At 35.1% G+C, this 13,855-nt stretch overlaps 1 protein-coding gene across 2 annotated transcripts in view; it reads right to left on the bottom strand.

Annotated features, from left to right (window-relative positions):
- Positions 1–13,855, bottom strand: part of LOC105383420 (neuroligin-4, Y-linked) — a 45,974-nt gene that overhangs the window by 16,083 nt on the left and 16,036 nt on the right. For both annotated transcript variants that reach the window (XM_048626088.1, XM_048626089.1), the window contains exons 2-4: positions 3,194–3,856; positions 699–916; positions 221–370 (exon numbers count right to left, since the gene is read on the bottom strand). In XM_048626088.1, the coding sequence (XP_048482045.1) occupies positions 221–370; positions 699–916; positions 3,194–3,786 (961 nt within the window). In that variant the 5' untranslated portion in view covers positions 3,787–3,856. The remainder of the gene's footprint in view (positions 1–220; positions 371–698; positions 917–3,193; positions 3,857–13,855) is intronic.

Genomic DNA, 13,855 nt, shown 5'->3' with positions numbered 1-13,855 from the left:
TTCATTATTAAGAAGCTAATAAAATATCTGTAGGGTATTTTTGTCTGTTAGGGTATACATAGTTAAATTATAGTAAAATTTTACCCTAACGGAGATTCTGAAAACCTAAATTTAATGAGTAACTAATATAAATACCAAGCGAGTGACCCGGCTCTAACATTCAGTATATAGTAAACTCCGCATACAGTAGGTACAAGGTACATATCAGAAGGACACTTACCCAATACTCCGAGTCTGAAGTTGAGGGTGACTACTATGAGGTTGGAGTAGCTGGCAAGAACTCCTCCGTCGTAAGGGTTCCCCGAACTCCAGGAGTAGCCCTCCCCATGGATGTAGACCACCACTGGTAGAGCTAGCTTTGTCTCGTCCACTGCAAGAGAGATCAACGGTTCACTAGCTGGGTCACAGCCCACACAAGCCCGGCTTAATAAAATGGTGTTATAAGAAAAGGTTCATTAATCTTTTACAAGCGCTGTACAAATATTTGTAACAAAGTACCTAAATTCTTTTTTTTATATAGTAACTGCACAATTATTATTGTACATCGAAAGTAACTTTATCACAATAATGTACGTTTGGAAGTTTTTGTCGCGATTTATTTGAGACAAATGTTCAAACCCATTTATAGCATACATGGATGGGTATTGGAAAAATCAATAGAAGGCGGATAGCATAAATTTCTAACTAATCCCACTTACTTTGCAGCGGCGCAAATATATTCAAATAGAGGCAATCCTCGCTTTGATTCTTAAGATAAGGCATCAGTCTTTTTACGTATTCTAATCTGCCTTTAGGCATTTTTTCTAAAATGGTCCTCTCTTCCTCTAAGTCGGGTAGCTTCTGAGGACAGACCGGACCGGGCCTGTCCGAGACTCGAACCCCGTCCCACGGCGAGGGAGTCCGGGTCGGACTGAACCTGAAAATTTCAGTTTATTAAACACAAGTTTGAGTAGGTATAATTAGGATACGTGATCTTAAGTGGGAGAAAAAATTCGTGAGGAAACATACACAACTAGAATAGGCATATCTAGATGTGTGATGTATGTCAAGTCAGACAGATAATAGAACATAATGAAATAAGTCTTAAAGGTAAGCATTCACCTATCAGTATCATACGTATCAACAATGCCGATGAAGTGGGACGCACTTGTGTGAATTTCTATACAAAGAATACTGAATGCATGCGTCCGTTGTGTACGATGCTGAAAAGTAAACGCTTACCTTTAAAATACAACACAGTTTGTTCTGTATAATTACATAGTAAACCAGAAATCTAACTGTCATTTGTAAACATAAGAAATGACCACATCTGAGCTTAGAGAAGTACTTGTGTTCCTTGCATCTGAGCCGTGAAAGCTAGGTAAAAGTCGTCACTAATGACTTTCTTCTTCGTTATAAAAAGAAAAATGCCGTCAGACGGAATATTTTTATTTCATTTGTTTAATGGTCGTATGCCAAGAACTACGTAGAAGTAGAAGTGTGGTTATTCCTGCTCACATTTCTATAACTCGTTAAAATTTAACTTTTGATACGACGGCATACGGCTATTGATAGGTAGATAGATAATTCTTTATTGCACACAAACAGAAATTACACAAAATAGACGGTATATTTGGGGGCATTATTATTAAGAGCAATTTCTTCCAGGCTACATCGGAGCAGATAATTTATAATACCAACTTTGCATCGATGTTTTTGAAAGTATGGGTCAAAGGAAAGGGGAGGGATAACTCACAAGCTCCTTGTAAATCACATAATTATAAGTAATCCACGACTTTTGAAAATTCATACATATACAATCATGTTCGCAACTGTAATCCCCCAGATTACAAATTAATCAATATTGGTTTTGTTAGTGACCAGAAACATTAAATAAATCCGTACAAACAAAAAAGTAGGTATCTTTCTTCTTTCATTTTCATTGTTCTAGGTCATAGCTCTATTTTCTCTTCGCTGAGACCTGAAGTGCACGGTAATTAAACTTGGAATATTGTAGAAAAATTAAATTTCATTTCTTAGCTGAAATATTCACAAGGACTTTAAATCTAATTTAAGAAATAATTCATATTTCCATGTTAAACATTAATACATTTTGTGAGTGGGATGATTGGCTTTGAATTTTACAGAGTAGCTAGTAAAAACTTTATTACACATACCGAAATGGATTTTTTTGTATTGTCAAGTCACCTATGACCAAGGACTTATACAAAGTCCTTGCCTATGACATGACTACCCCTTCGGGGATTATAGTCGCTAGTCGTGAGCATTATGTATAATATATGTATCTTAACTTTAATAGTACACTCTAATACATTTTTATGTATAATTTACTGCCTGTTGAAAAAACTAGCACAAAACCGTGAATTAGCTAGTGAATAGTCGTGTAAATAAATAAAACATTCAAATAACATGTGATCTATGACTGCCGTGTGAATTGATTTTAAATTTAAATTACCTGACAAAAGACTTTAATACTTTCTAATCTCTTGTAGATAACATTAATATTTAAGTATCTTAACATAAACGATATTATTATGATATAATTTCTAATATTCTTTCTTCTATGCATTAAACCCAAATAACCAATAACCCTTTTTTGACCCTTAAAATCATTGAAGCTACAAGTAAGCATTATACAAATCACTATACATGCTCTTTACAAATAAATATCGTCATATAAAATTATTCTCTATTTGAAGTGTCATAAGACTCTCAAGATCAGTCGTCAGCTTAGACTAAGGGTCAATTTGATGTGAACAGAAGATCGAACCTTTTTGTCCTCTAATAGGGTCCTCCAAAGTACAGTCTCAAAAGGTATTGTTAAAATAAAGATATTTTGACCTCTGTGTTTTGTGCGTCAGAAGTTTTTAGGTGACAGACTTAGGGCATGTCCTGATTAGGATTAACGCTAGTCGTGACCTCAACCTTATTTAGTAGCCAGATTTGAGATGTTTTATATTATATATATATATGTAATGTACTATTTTGAGGCTGATAAAATAGTGCGTTGCCAGATAGTTTAGAAAGTTAGTGAGTAGAATCGAACGAATCATTTATCCTTTCTTAATCTGACTGGGGCCATAAGCGCGATAGTTTTTTAATTAAAAAAATAATAATGAGGATTTGCAGCTGAAGTTTATGCTACGCTTCGGTAAGAACGTGTATAAATGAAATTAAAATAGTAGTTTCTTACCTGTTGGAACCAACAGGTGGCGTGGCGTACGGCACTCCCAGGAACACCTCCAGAGGACTGAGGAACCTGTGCTCGTCCATCGCAAGCACGATGCCTTGTAGCTTCCCAAATTTAGTTTGAACTATCCTACTACTTATCTTAAACTTAACCTTAGACTTTGGCAGTGGATGTGAGGGATTCAAGTAGAAATTTTTGTAGTCTACATAGTTGCTATAAGCGCTCTCGGAGTTATAAAAGTTGTTTAAATGTAGGAAATCTTCATTACTATTGTAAAAGTTTGTGTCTAAATTGACTTTGGCGTAATCTGCATTATGTATGCCGTGTTCATCGTAGCTGTCTTCGTTGGGGTCATCATTTTGCGGATTATCATTATTGTCAGCCTTCCTGTTGTTCATATTGGTTGTATTCGAATTAACTGATTGCAGAGAGAGACATGCTATGACAATGAGGCAAAATGAGCTACTGCCGAGTCGGCGAGGCGGGACTATTCTGATCGTTTTTTGTTTCTCTGATATTTCTTTGGCACATTGTTGACACATAGTATGACTGATGATTTTGGACCGTGCCTTGTGGTATAGCCGGTTGTATAACATTTTGTGTCAAGTAATCATTTTTGCTCTGATTTTCTTACTAAATTATGGAGTCTGGTCGCACTTTCACCATCTGAAACAAGAAATGAGGTAAGTTTTAATAACTTTCGGTTTTGTTTTGTAATTTAAATTGGAGCGAAGAGTACGCAAAGTGTAAATCTATAGCAGTAAGAGGGGTTGAATTTACTATTTACATCTCTTTTTTATGTGTAACTAGGTTTTCCACAAATATACACTTCTGCACAAACACCTGCCTTGCTTATAAAAGCTTCCAGTTTTATCGGTGGAAAAAATACTGTAAAAATATTAACTCAGAATCAGGTTGTAAAAGTTGAATGTACTACCCGTGTCTGCGGTCCAAAAACTCATCGCATTGTATAAATTCATGTAGTTTTCAGCGGTTTTGGTCACATCCACGCTATTCTCGTTAACAAATAAATTAAAGCCTACTTTACATTATTATGTTAATGTTCCCGCTTTCACATTTAAATCCAGTGGCTGAAATGTGTTTTCATTTAAAATATCCGTTGATTTGATACGTCGGATGTATCAATACCAATAGCGAATCAATAACAACTTATTAAGTTATTTACTATAATGTGATGATATTTTATTAATACATTACAATAATTACAGAATTTATTTTGTATGCAATACAAATTATACATTGCTTTAATAAAAACCCAATCCAAACTAAGGATAAGGCACTAACTTTGACTTGTCTTAAATATTTATAAATGTAAATACACAAAAGCTTTCAGAGACCATCCCCATCCTACCAATCTCTGGTAGTAGTTATAAGATTAATGTTTGATTAAGAAACTTTCTGTGACAGGACTTTGGTGAACTCCCTGACCGTTTCCTGGATGTAGTTTCGACTTAAGTGGTCACTCCAATTGTGTTCAGTAAGTTGATAGTAACTCAAGTTGTTAAACATTGGGCCAGTGGACAAGGCTTCCATGGCTATTAAAAAGGGCTTTAGTAACTCTGCCGAGATTTTAATGTAGGTTATTAAGGAGATTAAATTAAATTTGTTGCATGAAATAATAATAATTATAATAATAATGCGGCAGGGCAGCTTGTGGCGAGCTGTTGGGCATTAGCGACCCCTCCCACCCGATGCCGGGGAGAACCCCTGTTCCTCATCTCTGGCTTGCCTTTATTGGTTGTCCAGAGTGAACACTGACGAGGAACAGGATCTCCCACCTCTTGCTTGCCTTCATTGGCTGGCTTGAGTGGTGTACCGCTAGAGCAGAAATGCTCGGAGGAAGGATGTATATCCAGTAAGTGCTTGTAGGGGCCTTGACCGGCATCCGCGATTGCTCTGAGAGCCTTGGTATACCTCTCCACCCTCAGCACCTCATGCCATGTTGCCCCCTTGTTGCTACGTCACTGTTATGTGCTAGCGACTGTTTTGGGGGGCCCATTTAATGTGTGTGCGAGTCACCCCCTGCCTTTTTATCCGTATGTGAAACATATAGGTCCAGGCAGGGGCCATAGTCCTTCCATAGTCCCATGAACCCAGTCCATTTAGCACCCCATTCCATAACCCTGTATTATTTTTCTCCATATCCTACAATAGTCCTGCACTAACCGGGGATTTTCCTTGGGTTTACTTCTATAGTCTGCACAGGAAAAATCGTCGGTTGGTGTCACATTTCATATAGATTAATGTTGTCAAACGGGCCTCTACATGTTGGCTTCGGCCCCATGCACGCCTTCCAAATGTCCGGGACCCCATGGTCCCGAGATGGTAAAGACACAACATAATAATAATAATAAGTGTGTGCGAGTCACCCCCTGCCTTTTTATCCGTGTGTGAAACATATAGGTCAGGCAGGGGCCATAGTCCTTCCATAGTCCCAGTTACCCAGTCCATTTAGCACCCCCTTCCATAACCCTGTATTATTTTTGTCCATATCCTACAATAGTTCTGCACTAACCGGGGATTTTCCATGGGTTTACTCTATAGTTTACACAGGGGAAATCGTCGGTTGGTGTCACATTTCATATAGATTAATGTTCTCAAACGGGCCTCTACATGTTGGCTTCGGCCCCATGCACGCCTTCCAAATGCCCGGGACCCCATGGTCCCGTGATGGTAAAGACACAACATAATAATAATAATAATAAATAATCTTTATTGAAAACAAGCAGAGTAAACATAAAACATGAAAACCCTGACTCCCAAACTAGGTAACCCTGTATCTTGAGAGTCAGTGCCTTCCCATTCAATGAACATTTTTATAAGTAAATAACAGAAGCAGTGAAGATTGAACATAGGTAAATGAACATGAAGATTGATCATGATATAATTTTGTAAGTAGTGTAAATACAAGCTAGAAACCTTTCCAGTGACGTACTGTTATATGGTCAAATTAGGATAAATAGTTTCGTTTATAAGATTTATGTTGGTGCTACGAGGTGCTACGAAAATATCAAATAAAATTAATATGAACCTACGAACGCTACGAACGAACAAGTTGCTTTCCTAACAAATCAGTAACAAATAGTGTAAATGTGCATATTTGCCTACCCCGCAAAGAAGCCTATACAAAATGTTTGCAAAAGTGGCATAAGTAGTAAGCCGAAGTTTCAATATTCAAAAGTTAGTTAGTAGGTAATAATAATTTTGTTAAAATATCTTACTTTTAAATAAAACTACGGGACCCAAATATTCAAAAATGATTAGTGTAGTGCAGGCGTTTTAATGAACTCTCATTTAGGTACTATCGGAATATATATATTTTTTTTTTAATTTGGCAATTTTATTGGTTCAATGGTTACCAAAATATTTTTAACTGTTCACGAAATCGTTTTCATTGAAGCTTGTAATACATTGTAAAATTTCACTTGTGTTTTTAAAGTGGCATGAAATATCTGAAATATCTACAACCATCACTCGCACGAGGCATCTGTTGAATATTAAAAATATGGACAATAACCAGGAAATGAGTTTTAAAATGCGCTGCTGATTTTTATACACAAAGGAATTTTATGACAACGAAATGCATTTATTTTTTTGTATTATTATGTCCTTTTAGTTTGGTATGTACTCGTAGTTTTTTGTAGTTTGTAGTTATGATTATTAATTTATAAACTAAGTTAAATGCCTACATAAATTATTATCAAGCCACCATGGTAGGCAGTTTTTAAATTAATAAATATATTATTTTTAATCAAACAAATGACGTTGAAATATTTTCGCAAAGCGTCGGCCCACAATCTAGGAAAATGCTATGTAGCCAGTAAAACAGAATCTATAATAGTAGAGCCTATATATTTTCACTTGCCTTTCACTCCTACCCGCTTATATCGAGCCAGTTATATCATGACCCTTTGCTACTGGACCCCGTATCCTCTATCAAAACACTTCCAATACTGCCAACCTACAACCGTATCGAATCTTAGACTTCACATAGCTGCGTTTCTATCACGGAAAACGGCTGGCAGCGTACTAAAACAGCAATGGATATGGGATAAAAAGGAAGAATCACAAATGTAATCCGAGTGCTTAAAATGGGAACGGTCAACAAAGGAAAGGGGCAGAAATAGGGCTGTTTTCTCAACCATTTGTATGTCAGCGGGATATTTGGCCTTAAATTATTGTTTCTCAGTGCCTCCGTTTGCGTAAACGACGCAAATAATGGCAAGACTTTTTTTCGGCGGCTTCCATAGTGCTACTTCCGTGACTTAAATCAAGATAGATAGATATAAATAATAACCATTTAATTTAGATCTAGGATAGGAGTTACTATACACACACGTCAAACACTTACATAACACTCCCTTTTCTGGTCGCAGTTTAAAAAGCAGAAATTTTAAATGTTGTGAACAGAAACAACTGCCGATATTTTTCTATTCAAATGAACGGTTTTCTACCGAAAAGGCCTATTTTACATTCACGGATGTTTTTTCATCGCTAGAGGCAATAATTTATACAATTGAAGGGAATTTCCTTTGAACTAAAAACATACTGCGTTGTATGTAGAATATTTTATTTCAGAATAAATATAATGTTACATTTTCATTTATTTTACAATACGGAGGTTGTTCCGAATCGTAATACAAACGGTGTTTTTTTTTAGAGTGCAACGAAAGTAAACAATGGAATATTCGTAAAAAAAGATAAAAGTATTAAAAAAAGCTTTTCAAACATACCTCATCGATTTTGTGTTGCATACTGCATGCATATATACAGGGTGATTGGTAAGTCGATGTATTCCTTTAAATGGGTTGTAGTCTAAGGTATTTCCAGTCTATTGAACCCCATAATGCATTATCCGAAAGTCAACCATTTCTGAGTTATTAAGGTTTTAAGTTTTTTTAAGAATTTTGCCGAAATTTATGTTAAAAAGCAAAATATTTCAAAAACCGACGAGTTTTTTAATACTTTTTTGATTGTTTTGCATTGGTGAAACCTTAGTCAACTAATCATAATCATTAATTTTGTAATATTTAACTTAATTTAGACACAGTGTTTCAAAATAGATGAAACATTAAGAAAATTTTACGAAAGATGAAAATAAAAAAGCTAATTTAAAAAATAATTTTATCTGACAATTTTTCAGGCGCTATAGCTTCAAAACATAAACAATTTATAAGCTTTAAAATGACATATTCCAATCTAAAATCGATTAAGGTATGACCAAGATATAGCCAAAATAACCGCATAGGCTGGCAAATCTCAGTAGGGAAACAAACAAGATTTTGTTCCAATTTTAAGGTAAAAAGTATTGTAACTGGACTTATCCGAACCGTTTACTAATTATTTCGGTGAAGCAACCTTGTAGTCGATCTGTGCCTTTGAGGAACCGCGCTATCGGAGAATATAATTAGCAAACGGTTCGGAGCTCTAAAAAGTCCAGTTATAAGACATTTTACCTTAAAATTTAAACAAAATGTAGTTTGTTTCCCTACTGAGATTTGCCCGCCTATGCGGTTGTTTTGGCTATATCTTGATCACACCTTAATCGATTTTAGTTTGGAATATGACATTTTAAAGCTTATAAATTGATTATGTTTTTAAGCTGTAGTGCCTGAAAAATTGTCACATAAAATTCTTTTTAAAATTAGCTTTTTTATTTTCATCTTTCGTAAAATTTTCTTAATGTTTCATCTATTTTGAAGCACTGTGTCTAAATTAAGTTAAATATTACGCAATTAATGATTATGATTAGTTGACTAAGGTGTCACCAATGCAAAACAATCAAAAAAGTATTAAAAAAATCGTTGGTTTATGAAATATTTTGCTTTTAAACATATTCGGATAATGCATTATGGGGTTAAATCGACTGGAAATGCCTTCGACTACAACCCATTTAAAGGAATACATCGACTTTCCAATCACCCTGTATATATTATACATAAGGGAATATAATAATAAATGTAAGTATATGTATTTAGTTCTTTTATGTTTTTAACAGTAGGTATAGTGCCACAATCTTATCTGTTCCGGTGGTCAAAATGTGCAACTAACGAGACGTCATCGTCAAACGTCATTTCACACTCAGTGCGTTATTTGAGTTGTCAATTTCTGCGAAGAGGCTGACGCTACGTTATTTAATTTGTTTTGTGATTTTCTGGGTGAAAAAATGCCAAAAACGCTAAAATGTGATGCAAGAAAAGTAATACTAAACTCTAATCTTTTATCCCACGGAATTCTGACAGTTATCAATTTTTGACATGTCAGAGATCACAAACCTTTTTTGGCTGGGTACTTTTTTCAATAGGAGTCTGAACATCAGTTGTATCCGGACAATTTTCTATATCATATTTTTAAATATTTAGAATGATGGTCTTTACGTTAGGCACAAAAGAACCACAAGGACGCTTCTTTCTGGGAGAGAGAAAGTCTGACTCTTGTGCTCTGTTAGATGGGGGTGCTTCCCGGGAAGGGCCAGGTTGTGGCTCCATATCATTTATAAAAATCAACAAACGATCACAACGCGAAAGTTCAACAATAAGAAACCGGCCAAGTGCCAGTTGGACTCGCGGACTGAGGGTTCCGTACAAGTCTACTTACCTGAGATATTTTTCCTCTTAATTTCATCATTATGTAAATTTATACGAAATATTAGCTTGATATCTTTAGCCGACAGATAGACGGACAACAGTAAGGGTTCCTTTTGACGTACGGAACCCTAAAAAAAGAATAGTAACAATCGTATCAATCGTTTCCGAGATATTCGTGGACAAACTTACATAAAAACAAACATATTTATAAACATACTTATACAATAAAAAAATACATATTTGTTTATTAGGCTTAATGGATTGTCATATGTGAATATAGTGCAGTTCCAATAATCTTACATACCTACATACCGAACATATTATTATGTACTTACCGAATTGAGAATCTTTTATTTGAAATCTTTTAAAAAGGTTTGTTATCCCTGAATTTAGTAGCAAGTGATGCCATGCTACAGAATAAAATAAAGTTATTAAAATTAATTCGATACAATGGTCGTGAGTCGTGATTTTACTTAATATTATAAATGCGAAAGTTTGTATGTGTGTATGTATGTATGTGTGTATCTTTGTTAGTTCTTCACGTCAAAACGGCTGAACCGATTTTAATGAAATTTGGAATGGAGTTAGCTGACACCCTGGATTAACACATAGGCTACTTTTTATCGCGGAATTAACACGGGAAAACTAATTAAGGTGAAGCGAAGCTTGTGGCAACAGCTCGTATTGAAATATTTGTTATTTTTGTATTACCTACTTCACTTGAGCAAGTAAATATTTAGATTTATCTTTTTGTATGAAAACATTTAAAAAATATTGCCCTGAAACGGATCCAAATTTTTCCTTTTTTCGGTGAAGAGCTTTTTTAGTGGTATCACTAATGAAATGTCAGAATTCCGCGGAATTAAAAATTAGAGTATAGATATATTGGCTTTTATGCAGGAAGAATAACGTATGCATCTGCCTTTAATTCCGTTTGAAAAATTGGAAGAACGAGTTGCAGCGGCTACAGGTTAGTGTTGCCAAATATGACGAATAATTTTACCCATATACTCATTATTCTGTATAGACATGTAATTTTATTAATATTTTCACCCCATCCTGTGCCCCAGCAGTGGGGACGGGATGGGTCATAATGAAAAGTATATAATCTTTTTTTTTCTTTGATTACAGGACATGTCACTTTAAATCTTAGGCAGTATACCAAGAAGAATTTCGCGCACTTCTTCTCCCAACCTATCAAGGGTTGGCTGGAAGAAATTGCTTTTTTGGAAATTAGCCTTTGTACATTGTCTGAATTTATTTTAATTTTATGCTCTTATTCACTGTTACTTCAGAAAATGTAAAATAAAGTGTTCATTAATAAATATATAATAATTAATAGTTTTGTTTTAAGTCTGTCTATCTCGGTATTTCCACGACCCACAGATCTGATATTACCTATACCATTGTAATCTAGATTTAATCTCCTATATCAGAACATAATTAAAGCTTATTTTATTTCTGTTCGCCGTGTACAAATTTTCCATACAACAAATGTCGTTTGATATATAATATCCTCTTTCATTTACCATCGACCCAATATTTTGATTTATCTATACTTATGAATGTACGTACCTAATTATAAAATAGGCAATAGCGGAAATGCATTGTCGTTTAAACCACAAATCGGCAAAATTTTATCGATGGCAACACTGGATTCGATCACAGCGACGCCGTCACCGGAACAGATAAGATTGTGGCACTGTACATTAAAATCATGACATGACTGGCATGACATGATAAGTGTAGTTTTATTAAATAGTGTTAATACCTTTATTAGTTCTTTTTTTCACAGACAAGACCACAGGTTATAAAAATTAATTATGTTATATCCAACATTATAGTGGCAATAACCAGTATAAAAATACCTACTGTTTATTCAAAACATAATACCAAATAGTGCTTTAAAGATATAACTTACGTAATAACTTTCGTAATATAGGTAGAAACTAGCCCGATTTTATGAGTCGACATTAAAAATAGGGACGCGAAAGTTCTGAAGGCAACAGTAACAAATTCTATTTACAACTTGTTATAAGTTTTGTACCGTTTGCATGAGACGACAGCTTCTGAAGTTAGAATCGAAAAAGAAATAGCGTCTTTACTACCCACATTGAAAAAAAATAACGCAGAAAAGGTAGGTAGGTACAATGATTTGTAACATCATAATAATAATCATAAATAATTTTCTTTTTTTATTCCAAAAAAGCTTATCTAATTACAAATTACATCTGGGCCTGAACTAGGCCAGAGACCTGTACATCAGGCATCAGCGCTCCTCCAATAGAATATAATAATAAAGCTGTGCAAATTCAAGTAGGTACTCAATATGATTAAAATTAAAATTAAGTGATTAAAATTCGTGAATGATTTGTAACATTGCTATAAGAATATTAAAATAATCAGATAAATATAAGAGTAATTATTGTTGCCCTGACACTGATAAGACTCAAGTATTCAAAATACACTCACAGGCAATGAATAAGATCCAGTGACATAATATGGAACCTCAATGGCAGGTTCTTCATTGCACGTGATTGTATTATGTAGTAAGTAGGATTTGTACTAAATTTAATTTTAAATAAAAGAATGGCGAATGGCGTAGTGGTTAGTGACCCTGACTACTGAGCCGAAGGTCCCGGGTTCGATTCCCGGCTGGGGCAGATATTTGTTTAAACACAGATATTTGTTCTCGGGTCTTGGATGTGCCCGTAAAATGGCAATAGGCCCGCCCCCTATTACATTGGGACTAACAGAACACTCTGGCGAAAAGTGGGTGCAGCAATGCAACTCTGCCTACCCCGCAAGGGAGTACATTAGTACAAGGCGTGAGTGTGTGTGTGTGTGTGTGTGTGTGTGTGTGTGTGTGTGTGTGTGTGTGTGTGTTAAAGGAATTTACGAAATCTGTTGTATGCAATATAAAAGTGTACCACAGGTGTTTCAACGAGAAGTGTTTTCTTGAATTCAATTTCTTGCGGCTTTTACCGATCTTGACATCCAGTTGTTTGATCACACAAAATGTTGGAGAAATTCGCCGGATACTCGTACAAAGTTTAATGGCGTATTTTTGCATCATTATTTTTTTACATACTTTATAAAGTAGGATCTGTATTCAGCCTACAAAAAACTTTTGGTAGGTAAGTGCTAAAATCCATTTGTAGGAAGGTAAGCAAAGATTCATAACTACACACAATATATTAATAAATAGATTTCGTTCACAAAACACATACAACATAGATACAATACAACGTTTAGGTTTGCATGAAAGAGACGAAAAATATTCCAAAAAGGACGGCAGATATTATGAAGCGTCTTTGTATGCTAATAAAACAGAAATAGGGGTGGAGCCACAAATAGCCTTTGGCAGTGGAAGATCCTCCGACCCTTGACGACCCTCCAGTAATTCTAATATCAAAGATAATAATAAGACTGAAGATAATTAATTTTCGAAGATGTGTTTAATGTTTATGTTTAGTATTTTTTGATCTTGTTACATTATTAATCCTGTATAAGCTCCACCGGAAATTGTCTTCATTACTTTATGAAAATACGTAATAAGTTAGGACCCATATTAATAAAATTTATTTTAGAATTGAATACCGCAAATTCCGTCAGCTATTACAACACCCAGGCTTGCTGCTCCAGTTTACTCGAGAGCTGAAATTAACGGTACAAATGATCACTTCGAGAGAGCAACGTACAGGAACTTCACCGCCTGTCAGAATAGAATAGAGAATATAATGAAGTTAATTTTCAACAAGAAAAGATATCTGTTGCTGGAACCTAAATACAAATAGTTTGAATTTTCCGTATGTAAGTAGCAAAGGCAAATGCTAAAACGTTATAAGGAAGGCAAAGTAAATACATTGAAACGATTTATTGATACAGAACTTTTTTGCCAGTGCGAGTTTTACTCGTGTGCTGCTACATGCTCCGGTGTGTGTTTTAGAGAACTCGAGAACTCGGGAACTCGGGAACTCGAATAAAGTTCTCGCTCCCCCAGGAATCGAGACCCCGTACATATCCACAACTTGTTCTAAGAATTATCGGCGTGAAA

Source organism: Plutella xylostella, chromosome 15 (genome assembly GCF_932276165.1).
Source record: "Plutella xylostella chromosome 15, ilPluXylo3.1, whole genome shotgun sequence".
Lineage (NCBI taxonomy): Eukaryota > Metazoa > Arthropoda > Insecta > Lepidoptera > Plutellidae > Plutella > Plutella xylostella.
The sequence above is the reverse complement of the archived record's forward strand: the minus strand, read 5'-3'. Positions and strand labels throughout refer to the sequence as shown.